General features: G+C 37.6%; 1 protein-coding gene across 1 annotated transcript in view; it reads left to right on the top strand.

Moving 5' to 3' along the window:
• ube2e2 (ubiquitin-conjugating enzyme E2E 2) overlaps positions 1 to 25,840 on the top strand; it is a 424,382-nt gene that overhangs the window by 376,734 nt on the left and 21,808 nt on the right. Inside the window, exon 5 of the mRNA XM_039736653.1 lies at positions 19,100 to 19,247. Coding sequence (XP_039592587.1) covers positions 19,100 to 19,247 — 148 coding nt within the window. The remainder of the gene's footprint in view (positions 1 to 19,099; positions 19,248 to 25,840) is intronic.

The following is a 25,840-nucleotide window of genomic DNA, read 5'->3' as shown; positions in this document are numbered from 1 at the left end:
CATGTCTTGTGTTTAGATACCCAAACCAGAGAACTGGAAGAGATGCCAGTCTAACAGCTGCATGTTTACTTCTTAGATTATGCAAAAACTGATGTCAAAGTGCATACAATTGTGGCGTAAACACTGCTACTGTAACCTTGATCACTAACACTGACATTGTGTTCACATCAAGGCCTGCTTAGATATCTGTCATAATACACTTTTTTATGTATTTTATTTCATTTTGTTTATGTGCTGCAATGGACAGGTCAAGAGACCCTGATTCATTACTTTGATGGTGTCACTGGATGTCCTGGTATAAATGTGGCCATAGCAGCAGAAAGTATCCTTTAATTGGGTTAAAAAAAACAAAAAACAAAACAAGCTTTTCATGGAGGAGATCTACTAGCTTTGCTTCAGGTGTCCTAATTCTCTTTTCCTTTTACTATGACTTTGATTTTTGGTTTTGCCCCTGTGCTTTGTTTGCTTGATTTATTTTTACCTTGCGGTTTTGGTCTTTTGCCTGGCATTGACTACGATTCTGGTTAATTTTATTATCTCCTGTTCATTTCAGTCACTTACAATAATCCCAGATACCCTGTCTCACATCAGTATCAAATTGGAGTTTGAGATTTTCTTAGAAAGATAACTTGATTTGTTCAGTGTTTAAAGAGATTTAATGTTTTGAGATCCAACACATCTTTTTTTGATGATCCTCTCCTATGTAAATGTTGATATTATTTGTCTCATGACCCCAAATTACATGAGTGTTCACAATAATGTGTCTGCATCTGTACTGACCATTTAAGTAATGTCTGACAATGTCAATTGCTTCAATTGTTTACACCTTATTGCATTTGCATTCACTTATTTAGCAGACAGTTTTATCCAAAGTGGCCTACAAAAGAGAGCATCAAAAGATATCCCTATTTAATTAATCCAGGCAGTCTTAATTTACTCTATCCATTAGTGGTCTTCCAGCTCAGACATCTGCAATGATACAATGTTTGCTGTATCAAAAAGGCTGTTATCCAAAAGTAAGTTAAGATAACAATCTAAACTCTTATCTACATGTACAATGGTGCCTGCACTCCATGTGTGAGTTAGTGCAGATCAGTGGTCTCCAATAGAATCAGGATCATTTAATTGAAGGTCCCTTTGTAGTTCTCATTTAGCTAACTTCACTTCTTTTGAACCCTTCAAGAACGTTTCTTGCTGTATTTGGCGTTCTGCTGTCTTTGCCAAGCTTTGCTCCGTGACTGCTTCATTAATTTCTTAATATGTACTCCATTGGTGTGCTGATAATTTGTCATTGTTTTTTTTCTTTTAATACCCCTCTGGAGTTTATGGCATCCTTTTTGATGCACGTTTATTTTTTTAACCATAAATTTAAGAAGGCCTGATTCATTTATTTATGCTTGTAATAATAAGAGACGAGTTGGTTCTGATTTCAAATGGTTATAAAAGCTTATTTGTAGTACATCCGCATGACCTACAGTACTGTGCAAAAGTCTTGGACCCGCTCCCAAAAACCTATTTTTCAAGCTAGTTGTCTGGCAGTGTTTAATTACTTGTAAAAACATATTAGAATTAACACTGTTCCAATGGAGTGGAACAAGAATTGGTGTTTTTCCAAAACCTTGCTGATGTCTTTCAAGATGCCTAGAGCTTCACAGGCTGAGTTTCTAAACCTCATCTCGAGGTGCCCAAGCCATTCCATGTAATTCAAATCAATGGTGTATTTCAGCATCAGCTACAGTATAATCGTCAGAGTTCTGCACTGATAACCACACTTACATCCCTAGATGGTCTGATATACGCATGCTGATTTTACCACAGTCACCTCACTGGCCCTCAGACTGCAGACTGCTGAAGCTTTTTGGCCCTCCACATTTACTTTCAAGTCTTTGTTAATTCCCAAAGTATCAGTAAGGCTTCATGCCAAGGCTTATATGGTATCCCTGTAATCTTCCTAATTGAGTTAAACTCCACTAGTCACGAGGTTTATTGAACCCATATAATCTGAAATAGTAAATTTATACAATGTCCAAATGTGGAAACATTATTCCTATTGAAAATGTAGATCAATGTGCACTATTAACGTTCACTTTTAGCGTAGAAATTGCAGGGTGCTTATTTAACTGACTCCACATCTACACCAAGCAGGCAACAATTTTAAGACACAAGATGTTATCACAAGAAACAATAGCTGCTATTATCAACTGCAACAATGACTGTGACATCTTTACATTCATCTGAGCACGTATGCACTCCTTATTGTGATTCAAAGCCAATCCCAGCAACACTCACATGAAAGGAATGTTGTTTAATACGGTAAACTTGCTCTTCATTTATGCATGTTGGAAACCAAAGAAGCAAAGTAAGGCAAGCATTGATGTATTCTTTCATTCTTCACACCTGCTCGCCATTCTCAGATCCCAGAGGCCAGACCAGTCCTAAAAAATATCAAGTGCAAGGCAGAAACAACCCCTGGATGGGGCATCAGTGCATTGCAGAGTACGTCTTCACTCCATGTGGAGTCAGCAAAAAAAACCTAGATAAGCCAGTTTTGGGCTACAGAAGTACAATCCCTTAAACTAAAATAAATCATTTATTTAAGTGAACTGTCAAGCTACACACTATTTGTGTTCTTTCTAATTATAGGCTCATACTCAGTTCCTTTAAACTCTTGTGACAAGGAGCCTCACTCTGTTAACATGGCATTGGCTTACCAAATCACAGTTATTCCACATTGCCCCAGAAAAGAGGGTCCAACTGTCCTCCACTCCTGTCCTGCCTTACAAGGGCTCTCATTTTAGTTGGAGGAATGCTTTGTTTCTCAATAAATTAAATAAATAAGGGTGCACTACCAGAGCAATTATGTGCTATATACTGTAAATGTAAATGCAGTTTAACATTATGGCTTAGGGCATCAAAAAGGAAAAAAACAAGTTGTGGAGGTGGCTATTTAACCAGACGGCTTTTACAGCACTGCACAAAACTAATAAGTTAGTACTGAAGAAGCACTAAACCATTGTTTCACTTTATACTAAGGACCTGTTCACACTTGAGTGTTGTTAATTTCCACTGTGTATTTGGTGTTTTTCATTGGCATTTTTTCAAATGTTTTTCAGGTGTTTCTCGAGTGTTTTCCAGCCATTTCAAAGGAGAGTTTTGCTGGGAAAATATGATTGAGATCATTTCCATTTTGTAGGCTTTACTGTAAAGTGTTGCTATGTTGTGAGGTGATTGTTGTGTTTCCAGAATGTTTTCTGTGTTTTTAATCCTGGTGATCACAGTACTGAACAGCCAGTGTTGTCAGCGTCATGAGTGGTCGTGTTGGGTTCTGCAACAAAGAAAGTTGTGAGGACAATTCTAGGCTCTGTGAAGAAGGGAGCATCCTGAAAAATTCTGAAATTACACACAGGTGTCAATAAGCATGTAAGCAGTGATATGTGGAAAAAGAAAATTTTATGTTAATTCATTAAAACATAATTGCCTACTACTGTCAGTGAGACATAATGCAAGCACATGAGCCAGTCGTCTGTTAACCGCTGGTATGGAGGGGCTTATCCTCCACAACGGTAACCAACTCAAATTGAACATGCCTTGTGTTCGTATACATCAAATCCTGCTTGTGCTCAAAGGTAAGTGGATTCTGCCCAGTTTAGGTTCACTGGGAGCCAGTGATTATCGCAGCAGTACTTGATGCGCGTTGCACTGATCATTTTCAGGGCTCAGTAGCACAGCCAAGCAGAAAAGAGAGGGTTGTGTGCAATCCAGTAACAGAAATGTATTAATAAAGTATATGTTGAGTTTAAACAACAAACAGAGTGATCTGGATGGAAATGGGGATGGATGTTATTCACTTCACAAAGGACTGAACTTATTTTCTCAGTTGGGAAGTATCACTGACGCATTTTAAACATTTAGTGTTACAAAAGGTAATGATACTCAGTTCAACACGCTCAGTAATGCCAATCAATCTGGAAATGCACAGGCAGATTCCATACGGAGCCGTGAGGAAGAGCTCTGTGCTACAACTCTACCAGTTCCTTAAGACATCTTTTTTAAACTTTAACCTGACTAAAACTAAATGTGTTAAGTTTGATTTCATTTTATGGATTGTTATTTGCTTTAATTAAAATTAATAAAAATATTAAAAAAAGAAGAAAAAAACTAAAAGTGTACCTATATTGTTTGTCACTTGATTGCAAGCTGCCTACCTACCTTAACTTGTCTCTCATCAGCTGTCACCAGAAGGCCGATGCACACGTGTGCACAATGACACCGGCATTTTTTTTTGTCCAGTTTCAATGAGATGTTTCATCCATAAAGAGGCACTGACTTCCTGTAAAAACACATTTTTGTTTATTTTTACCAGCATTTTATTAGTGTTATTACCATTGATTTCAACAAAACAAGTATTTGGCTGAACACATTTAGCTTTAAGCTTCATGCAGGAGGTTTCATAACTGCTCGCTGCCAAAACGCTTAGGGGTGAATAGTGTCATTAAAAACAGTGGCAAATAACTGTTTAGGAGCGTTCTGGTCTAGCTATGAAAAACGCTTAGGTGTGAATGGGCCCTAATTAATATAACAGGGTGTGAAGGGTACAAGTTTATGACAGTGAAATTAGCTCAGACAGCCAAAGGCATCAACCTAAAAAGCATCCTCTAATATGTGGAATGCTTTATTTGCTCTTTTTAAAAATGTGTCCGCCCTTCTCATTGTTTCCTGTCGCATCTAAAGAAAAAACATGTGATGTGATGATGATACTTAACAAGGTACATTTTTATCAAATGCATTTATTGATTTGAGTTAAATGTAAATAAGAGAACAAGATGAACTCTAGGGTAACCTAGATATACTGTATCATGAAAATGGTAAGCCTTGAGCATTTAGCATTCTGATGGAAAAGTGTATCTCAACTGTCACAAGGATTTAGCCAGAGATAGTGATGGCCAAGGCTGTGTTTGCTAAAAGGCCTTTAATGATGGAGATGGATGGACATAAAAAAACAAACATGCATGGACACATTTTTTGGAAACGCAAATACAAATCACAGTGTGCAGACCCAAATACATTTATTATTTTCCAATTTTTTTACATTTTTTTTTATACTTTTCGTGAATAAGTAACTATTTTTTATTGTGCTCATTTGTTTTAACGCAGGTTGAATTCATTTAAGTTAAGCATTCAAGTTTTGTTCTTTTCCCTTTTTTGAGGAGTTTCTGTGAGGTGGGCATCTGTGTACAGTACTGTGTACATTACACATTTGTATATTTCTTTTGACAACTAACAATAGGATCATGTGATGTGTAGTCAAAGGGAAAACAATTGTAATGTCCGAGTTGACATGTTTTTGTATTGTTCTCATTGTCATGATCATGTTAGTCCAGTGTTAGACTGCTTGCTGCCCAGAACTCTCTCATATCACTGTTGGATCAGACCTCCATGATTCAGCAGGAAGAAGTATTGGTGCAGAAACCAAATAAATGTGACCAAATGTTCATTAGAAATAAACACAGTGAGATAACAAACACATCTAATGCCTATTAAATAACTGGAGGCATCTTTAATGAAATTTAATATTGTTAATATTAACTCAGAGAGTTACAAGGTAAGGTAGTTGTTTAAGGTAAAGAAGAGAAATGTTTTAAGGTAAGGTAATTCTACTCATTTATGATGGCACAGGAGAGTTCCAACCTGTTGCTGATGAGCACATAAAAGTAAATTTCAGTGCAGTGTGACAATAATAACCGCACACACCCTATAATGGAACGTAAACCTAAACTCATTGAATAAATCTTCACACAGCCCTAGGAGTAAAGCAAGGAAAAGAAAATCACTGGACCACAGCCATCCAGACTCCCACACACCAAGGGGCAGCTGTCCACTTATCAGTAGTTGTACTGTAGGGGGATAACCTATTAATCCATTCTAGAGTCCAGTAAAAGATGATTTTACTTAAGATGATGAGGAGAAGAGAACTGGTTGACTTTCAAAGAAAGCTCATTGTCAGCAAGAATTTAATGTTCAGTTCCCCATACTTGAATTAGAGCATGATTGTGTTACATAATTATAACATTTACACAATATAACATATGACATACAAATTTTTAAACTTCCAAAATTTACAGCAAAGCTACATGCAAGAGGTCTGTTAGATTGGATCAAAGTGTCTGTGAACTGTCACCTTCAGCTCTCTCCACCAAAGTCTGGGCTTTGGCTGGGCCACTCAAGGACAGTCACAGACTTACCCCAAAGCCATTCCAGCATTGTCTTGGCTGTATCCTTCGGGCCATTGTCATGCTGAAAGGCGAAGCATCGCCCCAGGTTTTCTGTACCTTCAATACTGACCAGTCTCCCAGTCCCTACAGCTGATGCTGCCACCGCCATGCTTCACTCTAGGGATGGTATTAGGCAGGTGATGAGCAGTACCTGTCCTACCAGACATAGTGTTTGGAGTTCTGCCAAAAGAGTTCTTGAGTTCTTGTCTCATCAGACCAGAAAATCATTTTCTTGTCCTCTCTTAGTCCTTTAATTGGACTCCAAGCAGATTTGAGAGTGGCTTCCATTTAGTGACTCTACCATAAATGCCTGGTGGTTGGAGTGTTGCTGAGATGGTCACCCATCCAACAGGTTTTTCCATCTCAGTAGAGAACTTAGAGTGACCATGTTGACCAGTGTTAAAGTGACCATTGGGTTCCTGGTCACCTCCCTGACCAAGGTCCTTCCTCCCTGGTTATTCAGTTAGGCTGTATGGCCAACTGAAGGAAGAGTCCTGATGGTTCCAATCTTCTTACATTTTATAATTATTGAGACCACCGTGGGAATGGTTAAAGCTTTAGAAATGGTTTTATACCCTTCCCAGATTTATGCCACACCACAATATGATTGTGGAGGTCTTTAGGTAGTTCCTTGGATTCCATGCCTTGTTTTTTGTCCTGACATGCAGTGTGAATTGTTGGACCTTCTATACGCAGGTATGTGCCTTTCTAAATGATGTCCAGTCACTTCAGTTTGTCACAGCTGGAGTTCAGTCATGTTTGTGACATATTTCAATAATAATTAAAGCAAGCAGGATACACCTGAGCACAACCTGGAGTGTCACAGTAAAGGGTCTGGATACTTTTATGAATGAGAGATTTCAGTTTTTGATTTTTAATAAATTTTATGAAAACATGTGTTCCCTTTGTAATTATGGATTATTGGCTATAGATTGATGGGCAAAATGGCAAATTTATCCATGTAAAATTGACTGTACAGCACAATAAAGTGTGCAGATAGTAATGGGGTCTGAATCCATTGTAACAGCGTGTTTTTTGTATCATTCACAGTTAATCCAAATCATTTATCTGTTAGCTGCTCTTAATAAGTGTCTGTCAGTTCTAAATATCTAAACAGTTCATCCACAGGAAGCAGGTAATGTCAGCTTAAAGTAGTTTTACGGTTCATGTTAATGACTCTGTAAAATCTGTTTGTTGGGTCGTAAAAAAAGAAAAATTGAACTGTCACCAGTTGGGTAGAATCACACCAAGGAGACTCGTTCAAACCGGAAAACTGAAGATTAATGCAGACAGACTCATATAAAAATTGTTTTTGAAAAAATTAACTTTAATCATTTGAGCTCTAGACTCGCTTGCTTTAAAGATGGCCATGTGACAAATATGTCTTTTATTTTCTGGTGATTTCATATTCTTGTGGTATGAGGCTTTCAGTACCATTCTAATATGTTCACCACACTAAAGTAAAGAGACAAACAATGTGTACAGTTTATATTAGAGATAAATACTTCAGAGATCTGTCATTTGAAAATGTACCTTTTAGTGGAGCCCCTTTAAACTTAGTACTCTGTATGCAACTAAACTAGTAAAGCATTGCATTTGAAATTAACATTAATTTAGTTAAGGGTTTTGTAACTAATAGAATGTATAATTTATGATTGGATAAAAATGTGAAAAAGATATTTAAATCCAAGTCACCCTGTTTTAAATTTAAATTAATTGTGGGTGCTGTTAACATGACTCCATACTTGTTTCATTTCATGCATGTATAAAATTGTCTTACTCTGTTAAATTTTGCATTCTGTATTTTGTTAAGTCTTAAAACAAATCTAACTGTCAACGTATCTTTGGAGAATTACGAATTTGCAGAGTGTGAAGAAAACCGTGGCCTTCTTTTTCAAAACACCTGTCAGCAAATCTGAACTATTAGCCAAGCAACACCTTCCAAACAGATGGCAGCATCCTGTCTGTTGTCGCCTTGTTCTAAGGTTCAGTCTACAAAAGGGTGTGAAGAGCGTTTTCCCAAAAGCATGAAACCATAGATGCCACCTGCTTGCAGAGTTACAGCCTAAGGACTAGATCATTCACTGGAGTTGAAAGTTGGCATGCTTCTGAAAGGGAATTAGGGCACATGTGTCACATCATGTTGTAAGCTTGTCAGTTTTCTATTTTCTGGAGAACTCTTAGCATTTGGATATAATAATAGGACAGTTTGTGAGGTGGAAATTAAATTGCAGTTTTCTAGATTGAATTTTTCTAATTGTGACTATTTTGTGATGGCTAGGAGTCACTGTAGAAAAAGAAAACTGTTCAAAAATAAATCGCAAGCTATGTTAAAAGTAAAAAATATTTTCTTAAGATGGCTATTTAAAATTTTGTAAATAAAATGTAATTTTAATTTCAGTATGCTTTATACATGGTCTAGCATAGATAATTTAATTAACAATTGTAATCTAGTAGATAAGAGAGAGAGAGACAATGTCAAGACGGGCTGCTCTGTTTAATGGTGCTGGTGCAAGGAATCTGTACAGTCAGGAACATCAGCCATGTGTGTCGCCGATTGCTTACATTGACTTCCTGACTGTGTGCCATTTAAATAGTGGAGGCTCAGATTGGGTCACGTGGCCGCTTTGCTGAGGTCTTCTTGCATGAGGATGGAAGATAGGAATAGTTAAGCAGCTCTGTAACTCTTAACTCCTTGCCTTGTGTGCCCTTTAATGATGGATCCCAAAGACGATGGGCCCTGCTAACGCTTGTGACAGTATATACATTAGCATCCAGTATGTATTAGCTAGTGATATAAATGAGCCATGTTGTGAAACACTCCGTAAAACTTAATGGTTACTAGAATTGAGTGATAAAACAAAGGACCAGGAGAGGAATTGTCAGAAGGAGCAGGGTTAAATAAAGTTTAAAACCAGGCTCAGATTTGTTAACTACAGAAAAAAATGCTGGTTACTCATCCAAAATGCTAAAGTAAAATAAGCAGTCAAAAGGAAAGTTGGAATCTGTTTAACTATAATGGTTTCCCAAAGTCAAAAAAAAGTTCTAGGCACACAAACAATTGATGTTTTCGAAAATCACAAAGGTGGGACGCAAAGCATTCCATGGTGCCATCTTCAACAGCATACCACATGACTGGAAATAGACATGGCCACAAACAAAAAAATTGAAAAATAGTACTGGGAATAACAATAATGTATACAAAATAGTGGTGAGAAGATGTCATTGTTGTAACGATAAACATTGGCAAAATATTGCTCAAAACAGAATATGAACAGTGTTCACAACAATCCTTAAGGTAATCAATAATAAGTCATCAATCTCTCTGTCTACAGTAAATTTAAATATATTTTTTTATTTTTTATGTTTGATAAATGTAAGATCTTAATGCAGCCCTCTCAAAGTATAGTATTGAAGGTCTAATAGTAGTAAGCTGGATGGCAAATGGTTGGGTCTTCATAAATTTAATAAGGTTGCCATTGAAACAGCCATCAAAGAGAGAGTTAGACGTCTCCTGTTAAATCTCCCTGAGATTTACCAATGTTTATTGGCAGCTCCGCTGCTCAAAATGTAAATCTGCTGCTTTATGGCGAGCTCTCCATTTCTCATCTCTTAGGCTATGGACATGCTTTCCTTGATTAAAGATTCACAGTCAGGCTGTCTTAGCTTTAGATTGTAAACTACGCTCATTGTGTGCCATGCGAAAACTGCACCAGTAGCGGAAGTCTGGAGCAAAAAGACAGTAATCTACAGGATGGACTGCTTGAAGTTTTTCTCAGTAATAAATTAAAGAATGTATAGATAGATAGATAGAATTTGTTGGTTTTTTTTTTTTTTAAAAAAAAGCTGTTCAAATAAATATATACACTGTGGTCTGAACACACACCAGAATGACAACAACTGAAGAACATTAAATGGAAAGAAAACTTCTGACTTATCAGTCACAGTCCCATTCACACTGAGGCACTGTGGAAGTATATTGCTGTTGGTGTAAAGGAACCCCAGTCGCATTTCTTGACACACATCTGTTGAATGATTAGTTTGGTTGAAAGTCCTCAGTGTTAGTGTGTCAAAGAGAGGATGTGCAGCATTGTTCATAATGGCATTCAGTTTTGTTTTAATTCTCTCCTTTGCTATTCCCTCCAGGGGCTCCAGAGTGTGTCCCATAACTAAGACTGCCCTATTAATTAGCTTGTTAATTCAGTGGGCCTCTCTTGTTTAGTTCAGAAACAATGTGGCATATTTCTACAGTGATCACAGGATTAGTGTTTATGGAAAATATCCCATTGCTTGCATGAGTGTAAAATAAGCAATGGTCAACTGCATTACATATTTTACAAACCGCTGAAATGTACATTACTTCCCAATGTATCTGCTCTGATCACAACGCCATAAATATCAGTTGGTGTATGACCCTCCAGAAGTCTCCAGAAGTCCTTATTCAGTTTCTGTTGTTATTGCTCCATTCATTGAGAAGTTCAAACTCCTCCTTATAGAATGCCTCATCATAACTGGTTAATCTAACTCACTATTCTTCTGCCTCAGCAACCATAGTGATACATGGACTTTATGCCATGTTTTGTAATGGACTGAGCACACAATATGAGTGTACACCACTGAGAGTACTTGACAGTCTAAGCTCAACCCGTCAGGAAGATATGGATCCAGTTACACTGAGTAGTGTTAAACCCAAGAGCCTGGAGCTTCTCTACCATCTTCAGGAGTATGATAGTGTTGAAATCTGATTGAAGGTCCATTCCTAGCATTCTCCTGTTAAGTGTTATTTTCATCCAGATAGATTAGTGCTGCATGAATGGATATGGATGTTGTGCCTCTGTCAGTTTGTTTGCCCAGTAGTCAAACTTATGTACTTTAAGTATGTCTGTGGTCTTTTACCAACTACTCAAAGCTCTTCCTGTAGGTAATGTGAATTTCCCCATGGGATTAATACACTATCTATCTATCTATCTATCTATCTATCTATCTAACATTAACAAATGTATTAACATGAAGTTAATCAGAAGTCTGATTGAATGTTGCATGCTCACTTTGGCTTCCTTCCACAGCTCCAAGATGTTTAGGTCAGAGAGTACACTAACTGGGCCATTTCTTATTCTGCACTTAAATAAGTAAAGAATAAATAGACATATAATATGAATATATTTTCTGAAAATGTAAAGTCTTTATTTCTATCACCCGTCCACATTTTTCTGTCTGTGTCAGTATCTATCATTGCCTAAGACCAATAATAAGAATAGGTTTGGGTAAGCATTGCAAATAAAATAGAGGCATGTGTCTGTGTATACCAAACATATACTTTATATATAGTAAAGAACTTAAAAGCCTGACTTTCATATTTTTTAATTGTTATTGTTACAGTGTAGTTAAAATGAAATTAGCATTTAAGAATCGGTGAAACTTATTGTGACTTAAAACTGCTGAATAATATTGCACTTATGGCTGGTTGGTGTCCACGTGTAACTGGCAAGTCATCTAATTGCCTGTTCCTGTTCGTACTCCAGTTTTCCTCATTCACCACAGGTTCAGTGAACTGGCAATCCCAAATTGTCAATATAGATGTGTGCATGAGTGGGTCCTATAGTGGACTGGCTCCATGTCCAGGGCTGTGTCCTGCCTTGTGCCCTGTGCTGGAAAATTGGAAATTCTACAAAATGACTAGTTACTTGCTTCAGATAGGGTTAATAGACACTGTTATTTATTTATTTATTTATTTGTTTGTTTTTGCATGTTAGAGTTTTATCAAAGACTTTGTAGAATAAATGGACAAAGAAAAAGTGAAAAAGGATATTGGAAAAGATTGCTTTCACCACCATACACCAGAACATTTTCAAGGGCTATTGCACTGGAACTGTGGAGACTTACAAAAGTTACACCAAAAATAAAAGCTTCTGTACAATTTGCATGTTCGATTTTTCTTCCTAAAAGTACACCTATATTCATATCAGTGACCTATCCACAAGTATGTTAACAAAATCTTTTATACATTGTATGCAGGGCTCCCCTAGGAACCCTCCTCTGCCATGAAGTACACGTCTCCTAGCTGCACCCACGCTTGTTTTTTGAGGAATTCTCTCACTAATGTGGTTTCTCATTTTTTATTATCACGCCTATGCTTTTTCTTTGAGGAACCATATTAAAATTCGAATTTACCGGAAATGAGAAATACATAAATGAATTGGTTAAGAGTATATTTTAAGTAATATTAAAAGATTAAACTCTCATCAAATGGTATAACTCACAATTTCTCGATGTAGCAGTTCACATCAGAATGCCCATTCCATCTGTGCTTATCCTAAGTAACATATGTCACTAAATTAAGTTGTTTTTATGCTTCATGTACGCATTATGGGCTTGTTAGATTCATGTTTATGTAACAGTACTTTACATTATTATGGGTAGAGGTGAAATGTTTAATTAGAGCACCTTCCTATATTTATTAATTTATATGGCAGCTCAACAGGTTAAGGAAAACTCAAAAAATGCCTCAGGATTATTCTCTACAAACATTTATGCTAATTATATCCTTACAACAGGTTGTGTTACATTAATACAAACAAAATGTATTTATTCATAATGCTGGCATTATTTAATATTTCTCAAACTGAACATAATTGTACTTAAGTCACCCTGGGACAATCACCCTAAGCTTCAGCTGTTGCTGACACAGATGGTTTTTCACAAATTGTATTTCTCTTAAGAGAATATATTTGTGTTCTGTTCCTTTCTATTGATTATTTCTTCAACATTAAGAAATTAGCAGAAATGTGTGGATGTGTGTTCTCTATGGTGGATTGGCACCCCTTAAAGAGCCTTTCTTGTGCCCTGTGCAGCTAGGAGAGGCTCCAGCCCCACCTCCACTACCATACAATTGAACTGAGGAGGATTTAGAAAATGGATAGATGGTTTATGAGTATGCTATTAAATATAACAATTATAAATAAATCCTGGTTAATAATCAGTAGCTTTTCTTGACATATGGCTTTGTATAAACTCTATCCCTTCTACATTATCTTTTCAAATGAATCATTGTAATACTTGGCTTAGTCTTACAGTAAGACAATCAGCCTGCTGCCAAGCCCTTATTACACAGATGCATTAAGCTGTAAAGAACAACTGAAAGAGTGGAACTCTGGACAGCCATAATGGAGGTAGTTTTTCACTGTAAACAGTTCCAGTGTTTAGCTGTAGTTCTCGTTTAGTTTAACTATATGTTCTACTGGCTAACCTCTATCCATTTCCTAGTGTCATTGCAATCATGGGGTCATATGACACTGGAGCTTCTTAAGGGAGCCTCGTTACAGGGCAGGTACCAGCACTGGTTAGGACACACTTAGCCACACGTACTCAAAAAAGGCACACCACAAAACTACCTTTTTAATTTTCTTCTGTATTTTGCAAACTGTTGCTGTAATATTCAGAAAGTGGAATCGTCAGAGATGTTTACTCGGTCATCACACTAAGACAGGCTTCATCTGAGGATATACTTCTGCATATCTGTAAATTGCAGTGAAAAAAATTCTCCTGATGTGCATTAAAGGCAGAAGTAACTGAAAGATGCTAATGAGTATCATTGTATGTAAAATAAAAATGGTCTCTATCTTAGATTTATATAATGTGTTGGTTCTTTTATTAACTTTGTTTATTAAGAATTTCAAAAACAAATTACATCACTTTTCTACATAGTCACCTTCCTTTGTAATCAAATTTTCCCAGCGTTGTACCAAATTTTTTAATGCCATCAGCAAAAAATGTTTTTCATTGAGCGCGTAGCCACTGATCCACCGCTGCTTTCACATCACGGTTCTTTCTTCACTCCTCGTAGTCATGGCTGTAGCTGGACGTCCGGAGCACTCTGCATCCATCACAGTAGTGCGGCCATTTTCAAACATTTCAATCCACTCATAGACTACTCTACGAGAGAGCACTTTATCCCCATACTGAGCACACATGCAGAGATGAACTTGTGTTCCTGGCACACTTTCTGCCCACAAAAAGCGTATGACAGAACACTGTTCCTCTTTGGTGCAATTTATAAGTTTCACAACCATCTTCACCACAGGGTGACAACTCTTATACTAAATTGCAAGGGTAGCTGGCTTGCCAGACAGAACTAGTCACATGACACTCTCAGACACAACCAATTACTACTCCTCCCACCTTCACCATTTCCAAAGAAAATGTAAAGGTGCGAAAACGTTTTTGAACAACCCTCGTGTGTGTGTGTGTATATATATATATATATATATATATATATATATTTATATAGGTGGAATCCATTTATAACAAAACTCATCGGACCATTAAAATATTTTGTTATAACAGAAATTTCTTTACAATGAATATGGGAAATTCGCACAGTGTTTAACATTTAACTTTGATCTGCTCTTCCTCACACCCTTCTGGTCTGTCTTCTGCAGACCATGCCTGCCACAGTGTGATTCTGAGCCGCTGGTGTTCTTCTAACCTGAAGATGGCAGCTAAAGCAGTACGATTACCTGTGACGCAGCTCTTAACAGCTTCTGTTCTTAATGAAGTCTTGAGACTGTACCTTCCTTCTCTAAACGGTAATAAAGTACCAGTATTTTTCTTGAAAACCTGGACTCATCTTCCTGTAACTCGTGCAACTCTGTAACCCAAGTTTGACAATACGTGCATAAAAAAACTGCTTCTCAAACTGCAAAAAATATTTTATTTGAAAATGAGACTTTATATGTAACTTTTTTTAAATAGAAATACAGGCATGAACACAGAATGAAAATGAGACCTTAGATGAAGATGCAGCTGCAATTGCAAAATGCTTTTGCATGTAATTTATTTTTCATTCTGGAATCAACTTTTCCAGGATTGTTAATTTTTCTCACCTTTTTTTTTTTTTTGCTTATTTTTGCTGAAACTTTGAAAAGTGCTATGAAACTCCAGTAGTACAGTATCAGCACACAACACAACTACCCACGCGGACAATTGGTGGAGCACTGACTCAGAATTCGGCTATGTGTCACGTCTACATGCTCACTAAGCCTGTCCGAGACTGGAAATTTCACAACACTTGGTGTGAAAAATGGGTGGCATTAAGTATTTTTTACATTGCATTATTATCTTCGGTGACCATTTTTGGTCAAAAACATTTGTTATACTCAGATTTACATTTTGTTAAAATGAGATTCGTTTAACTTGATGTCCTATGAACATTAGTCCGGGTTATAAAAAGTATTTGTTATTCTGAAAATTTTGTTACTTTGGTTTTCTCTATAATGAGATTTAAACTTTCTGTGTGTGTGTGTATTGTGAGAAATGCCCGAACACCATCAGACAGACACCGCATCTTTACAACAAGCACCTTTATTTTCTCCTCCATCACAACACAGCCCCACACAACACACAGTGCTCCTCACACCAATCACCACTCCTTCGGGCTTCTCTCTCTGTCCTTGGACCGCCTTTCCTCTCTCCAGGGGAGCCTTGTCCCGCTCCCACTCCCGACTGTAGCTCCCAGACTGTAGGAAGGTGGGCCCTTTTATTCTCACCCGGATGTGCTTCAGGTGCTCCCTCTGATGACACTTCCGCAACTCGGAAGCACTCCAGGCGTCCCTGGAGGGGTCCTCCTCCATCTTCCCAGGTGTGGTGGAAGTAAATCAGTCCCGGCCCTCTGAGACTCAGGGCGCCCCCTAGCGGTGGCCACGGGTCACAAAAGGCGTAAGCCTCCTTGTTCTTCTCCCGTGGTCCTCCTCTGATCCAGGGCGGTTGCACCTTCGTGGCCCGGAGGACGTTCATGCCACCTCCCGATCCTTCCAGGCGCCCTGGCCGGGTCGCAGCCCCGGCAACTTGCCACAGTATGTTTATATATATATAAATATATATATAATATACTAGTCATTGCCCGCGGCTCCACCTGTGTACTAGTGAAACAGGACAAACTTTAAAAATCAATAAACAAAACAGGTATTGCCAGCTAAACAGATGCAAGGTACACTCCAGTACTTGGCCAGAGGTGCAGTGATTAGAACAGAGGCTGGCGCATGAGTGAGGAGGGCCCTGCCTGGCTCCCCACTCCTGACATCATGCTTTCCTCTCCCCTCAGCACACAGCCTCTTTCTCAGATTACCGCAAATAAACCGCTCCTGCAAGCAAATGATTATACTTAGCGCAATGAGAGAAGTCGCAAAATAATCCAGAATGTTCCAGCAAATTATAGAAAACAAAAACGTTAAGTAGTTCTCTCATGAAAAGCGGACAGACAGACAGGTGTTTTATTTTATATATATATAGAGAGAGAGAGAGATATTTTCACTTTCTTCCAACCACTATGGATTTGAACTTATAACTCTTTGCATTCACTTACCAATACTTGGAAAACAAAGTCAATGAAATTAATGAAACAATTTATTTTAATTAACTCTTGTTCAGTTCACTTCAGTTTTATAGTCATGATATTTTATAGTACTATAAAGTATTTGTTGATGGAGATGCTGGTCCACAAATTGTACATTTTAACAAAATGCATCAACAATACAGTGCATGATGCAATGCCACAGTGTAGACACAGATGACTAATCATGGTAATGTCAATAAACAATTAGAGGTGCTGGAAAAAATCAATACAGTAGGGTATTGCAATATTTTTGATGATTTATCACTGAGAAAAGGTATTTGTGTAGCACTGCTATAATGTATGCTGCAGCATCTCAGAGAATTTAGAAACAATGCAGTTTATTAATACTTGCATCTCAAAATGCATTCCTTCTACATTGCAGTATATAGAGTAACACAAATGCGGTGCTACAAAGATTCCTGTACCCAATGCTCTGTAGAAGTTTAAGACAAGCATGCAAGGGTTCAGTTTGGTTTTCAGAGTATTGGAGAATAGAAAAAACTTAATATGAAACATTTATTTAGCAAGCATTGTCATATTAATATTTTACACTGATAAAAATAGTATTTTAATGATTTGAAATGTCTGAATTCGACTAAATAGCAGGTGAGATTCCAGGGAAAGAAGATAAAAAGTCTTTATTAATATTTACTGACCATAGAAGAAAAAAAGTGTAAAGACTATTAAAAATACAGTGTAATGAGTTTAAACAGAACTATTGTGCATCAAATGAACAAAGCATGTCACAATTATTTTATCTACGTAACATCCACTCAGACTCAAGTGTTTACAACATAACATACAGACAATATTTTTTAGGCTTTGGAAATTAAAAGAAAATATTATTGTAGCCACTGTCATGATTTAGGGTTTTTGCGCAACCTCAACTGTATTCTGCACTTGTTTTATGTTGATATGTCTATTTTAACACTGTTAACATTTTTAATTGTTATGGTTTTTTAATTTACTTTGTCAACATCTCATTCATAGTTTTCAGTCAAGGATGTCACAGTTCTATAAGTTTTTACCAGCAGCCTTGTTGTTGTTAGTAAGTGGTGCCACTTGAGTATTTAAATAGTGTTGCACTACATTCGGTGTACAAGTTTCTCAAAAATCACAAACAAATTTTGGTGCATTTACTGAGTCAAGACTTTTTACGTGTTTATTTTTAACCTTGATTCTGTTTTAGGTATTAGGCATTGGTATTTAGTTTAATTGTTTTGTGTGTTCAACATTATGTTAGTATATTTTAATTATTATAACAATAACTTCTTCAAAGCATAAACATTTACTTTGTGGACATGATTATTTTATGTTTTGACACGTTTGAGGCAATATTGTTGGTTACTGCGCACCATTGCTACCACATGATCAGTCATTCTGTGTATCATTCAAGCATCCATGCGTTGGATAAATTATGAAGATTTTTAAATACTCTTTTATTTTTGCTTCAGGACTCTGGGAAAGGCATTTTAGACAAGAGACTTAAGTATTTGAGATCACTAGACTATATAAGTCGATAACATAATAATGATAAGTTATGAACTCTGATGTACTAAAATGTTAATTATCCCTGTTTTCAGAAGATATCCTCATACTGTATTATAAAATATAGTGAAATAAAAGTATTGGTACCAATCCGTGATATAAATGTGTGCTGACAGTAGTTAGTTAGTTGAAATACTATTTTGGTAGAAATTGTATTCTATTATTATAGTTTGCTTTTTATTTGTAAAATTATTTCATTTAAAGGTCAAAAAAGCAGTATTTTCATTGTAATCATAACAGTAGACCTGAGCTAGAAACACTATTAAATTTGTTTTCATCTGTGGTATTTTCATGACTTCGTTTAAAGGCTTGCATACTGATCTGCAATGCTCTGTGTAATTTCCACACTGTAAATTGGAGGTCAGGGAAAAAATGCTGGCTGTTATATTTGAAAATGTGCTAACCTAGAAAGCAATAATCAGCAGAGCTAAGTTTAGAGGTATTTGGAGCGTATCCATGATATAGGGAATAATTATGCTTGGTTTATACAGGCATGTAAATGGAATAAAACCACTGGAGGGATCCTAAAGGAATTAGAACGCTCATAAAACTGCAATGCTGCACTCCAAGAATGGTTCTTAAATTCACCACTTGAAAAGAGTTTAAAATTATATTATATGTGCACAAGTCATACTACAACAACACACACCAGAAATCCAGCAGTTAAGTGTCCTTTGACTCCTGATATGTACCAGGGAAGACGGAGGAGAGTTTGTGGGGGCTTTTGGTTTGCTCCATGGTTGATCCCCACTGGTATATTGTAATTATTTAGTGAGCACAAAATAGGAAAATATTTGGTCATATAGGAAAATACATATGGTCATATTTGTTATGTAATGACAATGACAAAGCATATGAATATAATTTCTGTTCTTATTTTATACTCTAGGTGACTTTTCGAACACGTATCTACCACTGTAATATTAACAGCCAGGGTGTGATCTGCTTGGATATTCTCAAGGACAATTGGAGTCCAGCACTGACCATTTCCAAGGTTCTTCTATCTATTTGTTCTCTCCTTACTGACTGTAATCCTGGTAAGTAAGTCTCCAGTGTAACTGTCTAAAAATACAGTATGTGTCTGTTCACTTGTGTATTTAACGTAACACCCAGGCAGTGACTGGCGTCTGATACTAATTATTTAAAGAGTAGAAGGTCTTGGAGTTTTGATTTTTTTTTTTACTTATTGTAAAGTGTGTTGCTGTAGTGCTTGTGAATAAAAAAAAATATAAATGAACAATTACTGTCTTTATGAAGATTTGTTTTGCCGTGTATTTTTATTTGGAAGCTGGTCTTTTAAAGAGCCTGGTAACTGTTAAACAAAGACCATTTAATGAAAAGGACAGTAAACCAACTGTGGACCGCATACTATCCCAACACAGGGCATATGTACACATTCAAATATAAAAAATAATAAAATCAGAGAAAAAAAAAAATCAGTCTTAATAACAGTTTCGTTATACAGTTACTATCTGTCCTTGAAAAGCTAGATTTCCATCACCTCACTTTAACCTCTTGTTATGTACAATGTTGCAGAAGAACACCAGCTCCTTAGCAAAATATTTGAACTGTAATCAGGGAAGTCACATTAACTTATGGTTCTGGTTCAGTGCCCGGAGGGATAACCAGAGACTCCATGTCCTAGTTCTAAATACCAAGAAAAAAAAAGAAAAATCACCTCTACGCTCTTCTTCTTTGTCTGAGTCTCACCTTTAGAAGTCAAACTGCATGATAGCTCCCAGGTTACCATCCAATGCACAGCTCTCCACCTTTCTCTTAAGCAGCCAAACCTCCCTGCTTAACCCTAAATGATGCCTCACTCCTACTACATTAGCAGCTGTATTTGATTTAAAAATAAAAAAATGAACTTTAAATGGATGTTGTAGGACTGTCTTGGTCGACACGTCTCTGCAACATCGCATGGACTTTGGGGACAGTGCCTCTGGATTGGCAAACCAGGGTGGTGGTCCTCCTCTTTAAGAAGGGGGACCGGAGGGTGTTTTCCAACTACGGAGGGATCACACTCCTCAGCCTCCCTGGAAAAGTCTATTCAGGGGCCCTGGAGATGAGGGTCTATCGAATAGTCGAACCTCGGATTCAGGAGGAACAGTGTGGTTTTCATCCTGGTCGCGGAACAGTGGACCAGCTCTACACCCTTAGCAGGGTCCTGGAGGGTGCATGGGAGTTTGCCCAACCAGTGTAAATGTGTTTTGTGGACATGGAAAAGGCGTTCGACCGTGTCCCTTGGGGAATCCTGTTGGGGGTGCTCTGGGAGTATGGGGTACTGGACCCCATGAAAAGGGTTGTTCGGTCCCTGTACATCCGGTGTAAGAGCTTGATTGCCGGCAGTAAGTCGAACCCGTTTCCAGTGAGAGTTGGACAATGCCAGGGCTGCCCTTTGTCACCGATTCTGTTCATAACTTTTATGGACAGAATTTCTAGGCGCAGCCAGCATGTTGAGGGGGTCCAGTTTGGTGGACTTAGGATTGGGTCACTGCTTTTTACAGATGATGTTGTCCTGTTTGCTTCATCAGGCCATGCGTGATCTTCAGCTCTCTCTGGATCGATTCATAGCTGAGTGTGAAGCAGCTGGGATGGGAATCAGCACCTCCAAATCCGAGACCATGGTCCTCAGCCGGAAAAGGGTGGAGTGCCCTCTCAGGGTTTGGAGTGAGATCCTGCCCCAAGTGGAGGAGTTCAAGTATCTCAGGGTCTAGTTTACGAGTGAGAGAAGAATGGAGCGTGAGATCGATAGGCGGATCGGTGCCGTGTCCGCAGTGGTGCAGGCTCTGCAGCGGTCTGTTATGGTGAAAAAGGAGCTGAGCCTTAAGGCAAAGCTCTCAATTTACCAGTCAGTCCATGTTCCTACCCTCACCTATGGTCATGAGCTATGAGTAGTGACCGAAAGAACGAGATCGCAAATAATTGTGGCTGAAATGAGTTTCCTCTGCAGGGTGTCTGGGCTTTCCCTTAAAGATAGGGTGAGAAGCTCAGTCATCTGGGAGGAGCTCAGAGTAGAGCCGCTGCTCCTCCACATTGAGAGGAGTCAGATGAGGTGGCTCGGGCATCTGATCAGGATGCCTACTGGACGCCTCCCTGGTGAGGTGTTCCGGGCACGTCCATCCAGGAGGAGGCCCCGGGGAAGACCCAGGACACGCTGGAGGGACTATGTCTCCTGGCTGGCCAGGGAACGCCTCGGGATTCCCCCGGAAGAGCTAGAAGAAGTGGCTGGGGAGAGGGAAGTCTGGGCATCTCTACCCAAGCTGCTGCCCCTGTGACTCGATCGCGGATGAGCAGAAGAGGATGGATGGATGAATGAACTTTAAACTGCGTCTCCACTAATACTTTAATGACAGTTAAACCCTTTTATAGTTTAGACTATACAATCTGTAGTGAGCATAGTTCCTGAGTACTTTAAAGCTTGCAAACACTGCAGCAACCAACTAGCATTATAACATCACATATGCCTCATGACCTTGTTACAGTGTAAGCAGGTTTTTGAGATACTCTGTGGTACTCAGTAGTGATTTATGTGTAGATAATGGTTTCCTGAAGATTATACTGAAGAGAGAAGCCACTATAAGGTTATGAGGTGGAGCAAGGATGTATTCAGTTGTAGTCTGCTCTTGCTTCCGGCACCAGAGAAATGTCTGGATACTGAGTTATATGTTATGATTGGCTGTCATAGAAGGAAAGATAAAAATACAACTATGTTAATTTTTCAAAATGTTAGAAAAAAGTTGTAACAACATATGAAATGCAAGAGTCAAAGTTTAAATGACTGTCAGAAGTTACTCTAAAGGTAATCATGCTGTAGAAATTACGTAAATTGTCAAGATCTGCTATTTCATTCACCCATTTTCATTAAACAATTGTCCAGTTCAGAGTTGCTGGGAGGCATAGCTTGTCCTGACGAGCATAATCAAATTACTAAATAATTCAAATTTGAAGGTTTATGTAAAAATATATATTTGTATGATTTTTAAATTTAATTTAAACATTTTGATACTACATGTACAGCACATTCCTGTTTCAGGTGTGTAACATGAATAAGAACATTCCTAATGTGCTGGGGTAGATACAATACACAAAACAGAATACACTTCATCCTCTTCACAGAGTTCGTATATGGCCAATCAATCAGTGCCACTTCAGGAATACAATACAGTAGTACAAACTAGAAAGTGAAATTAAGAATAGATTATATCACTCACTAAATACAGACCTACCACATGTGAGGATACAGATTTGTTCAGAGTCCAGGAGACCTCGACCAACAAGCCACCTCCCCCTACTGGCAGTTCCAGAGCTGAATCAATGCAAGGCCAGCCAATCTGATGAAAGGACCCCCTACCCAATGATTCCAGTGCTCCTTTATCAGAGGTGACTTTTCCATAGACAAGCAAACAACTTGGCAGTAGATCAGTGGCACGGATTTCCCTACCGAGAAGAGAAGCAGAATAGGCGAGCATTAGTAACAGATTATAAATATCATATTACTTATATTTTAGTACTAATGACTAACCACAGAGCTGCAGTATGCACAGCTAATCAGCAGCTCTAGTCAGGGTATGCTAAACTGAAGTAGTGAGTCTTTAGCCAGGATTTAAAAGCTGAGACTGAATTTGCATCTCTTATAGTATCAGGCAGACCATTCCACACCTTTGGGTCCCTGAAACTAAAAGTTCAACCTCCCATTGTTATTTTATCAATCCTTAGAATTATAAGCAAACCAGCATCTTGAAATCTTAATTGTGCACTCTGGTTTGTAAGTAATGATAAGTTCAGACAAGTAAGCAGGGCCTTGGCCATTTAAGGCTTTATATGTTAAAAGGAGGGTTTTGAAATCTGCCCTAAACTTAACCAGTAGCCAGTGTAAGGATTTAAGAACTGAAGTTATGTGTTCGTATATATTCTTGTTCTTGTAATAATTCTTGCAGCAACATTTTGAATTAACTGAAGGCTGTATAAAGAAACATTTGAACAGACAGTGAACACTGCATTGCAGTAGTCAATCCTACTTGAAATAAATGCATGAATTAATTTCTCAGTATTCTGCATATTTAGAAAATGACTTAATTTTCTATTATTTATAAGATGGAAAATTATGTTTTCGCCAGTGTTGTAATCTGTGCTTTAAATGACGTACTAAAGTCAAAGATAACGCCTAGATTGTGGGCAGATTCAGTAAAACTAACGGTGATTCCAACTGAGTTAAATAATGACAAAATATTGTTGTGATCAGCGTCATTCCCTCTAATAATTAACAATTCTGTTTTGTCTGTGTTCAAAGACGAGTAGTTCTTATCCATCCACTCCTTTAACTCACTAACACATCTACAGTAATTAAGGGCAACATCTGAGAAACGTCACTTGGTCTAAAAGAAAGGTATATTTGAATGTCATCTGCATATGAGTGAAAATTAACGTTCTGTTTTTTAGTGATAGATCCCAGTGGAAGCATGATTTTAAAGGCAAAGAAACTTTAAAAAATGCCAATCAGACATAACTTAGTCTTTTTCTGCTACTGTTGATGAGAAATGAAAACAAACACCATATGCGTTGATAGGATGAATGTTAAAAACAGCAATAAGTCAGGAAACCCAGGTTTAAGTGAGAGTAGAAATGCATATAAAAAGATACTTTTAGCGTGGAGGAGAAGGATTATAAAATAAGGTAATCATAGCCTTCTACTCAATATAATGGTTGATCCAGGAAAAGAGCAGTGTTTAGAAAAATCTATGACAAAATATTTTGTGGTGGATTGTATTTTCAAGAAGCAAAATGCTGCCTGTCTCACTAATGATTATGCAAGGTAAGTGATGAAAAATATGTAGTGATGTGTAAAATTTTAACTAAAAAATACAGCACTGTATGTGGAGCAACACATAGCTGAAATTAACAGTGTTACACATTTTCAGGTTTTTGTTTTGGTAAAGTTTATTAATATATTCAAAGCATGAGTAAGTAGTTAAATGTGAGCTGACAGCCCTAGTAATTGCATTTGGCAATAACCAAAATGAGATAGGATGCCAGTACACACACGGCACACGCACTTCAGGGCAATTTAGTGTTGACAGTCACAGGAGGACACCAACACAGTCAAGGAGAAAACCTGTGGACTCCACACTACCAGAAATAGGAATGTGGAAAATGTGTTTGTATTTATTACACATACATATTTCATTTTATTTCATATTTATTTATTTATATAACACATTTAAAAGACAAGTGTCAACCAATTTGCTGCACAATAAAATCAACTAAAACAAACCAAACATTTAAACAAAATAAAAGAGAAGAGTAAAAAAGACACATTCTGAAAGGAATAAAATGACAGATTAAGAAAGCAATAGAAGGAGAGAGACACAGTCAATTGATAGAAATGCAAAACACACCAAGACAGAACAGTCCGGTAAATACATAGTCTTTAAAGGAACTTTAAAGCATGAGAAAATAAATACGTTTTTAAATTTGACTTAAAAATATCTAATGTGGGGGATGCCTAAATAAAATATGGAAGACTATTTCAGAGTCCTGGTGCAGCTACAGAGAAGGCCCAGTCACCTTTAAATCTTAACCAAGAGCGTTAAACAGTTAAAACATCTGATCAGAGGACCACAGTGCTCGAGAGGTAGGGTGCAGGCTGACAAGGTCAGAGATATAGGTTGGAGTTATACCATAGAGAGCTTTAAAAATAAATAACAAAACCTTAAATTCAACTCTGTGTTTAACAGGCAGCCAGTGCCAGGATGCAAGCACAGGAGTGATGCTCCCTTTTTTCTCAGATTTTTTACATGGCTGTGTACATTAGCTGACAACAAGCCCAAATCATTTGCTATAACTCTCACAGAGTCCAGATTCCCAAATATGATAAAATCTGTTTTGTCTTGGTTTAGTTTAAGAAAATTCAGTGATATCCAAAACATTTAATGTCCCTTAAACAATTCGAAATACGCTGCAGATCATCTCCTTGACCAGGCTTAATTGGAAGGTATAACTGTATGTCATCTGCATAACAGTGATATTACATAATGTGTTTCTGAAAAATGTATCCAAACAGGAACATGTACAAGGAGAAAAGGGTAGGGCTAAGATGGAGCCTTGAGGTATTCCACACGCAATTGTTGTAGAGGAGGAGTGAATATTTCCCACTGTAACTGAAAATGTTATTTTTTCCAAATAACAGGCAAACCACTTTAGTGCAGTAGCCTGAATGACAACACTATTTTTTAGCTGATCCAGAAAAACAGTGTGATCAACAGTGTCAAACGCTGTGCTCGGGTTCAAAAGAATTAAGATGGCATACTTTCCAGAGTCAGCAACTAGAAGTAGATCATCAGAAATCCTCAATAGGAGAAGATTATAATGCAAGCTGAATGGCTTGAGTTTTTATCAGGTTCTCTGTTACAGCTCTAAGGTCCTTAACCAGAGAATATTATTTGAGTGAGACTCAAAAATAAAGTGACATTTATTATTTACAATAAACAATAATCCCAGCAAAACATAAAGACAACAAATACTGTACATGAAAGCAAATAATTTATCAGATGAAGTTTAAAAGTCACTTTCCTGACATTTCTTGTGCCAGGTTTTATACTTTTTAACGATTTTCATTAGCATATCATAA

The sequence above is a fragment of the Polypterus senegalus genome, chromosome 15, assembly GCF_016835505.1.
Source record: "Polypterus senegalus isolate Bchr_013 chromosome 15, ASM1683550v1, whole genome shotgun sequence".
Taxonomy (NCBI): Eukaryota; Metazoa; Chordata; class Cladistia; order Polypteriformes; family Polypteridae; genus Polypterus; species Polypterus senegalus.
This window is presented reverse-complemented; position numbering and strand designations above follow the sequence as displayed.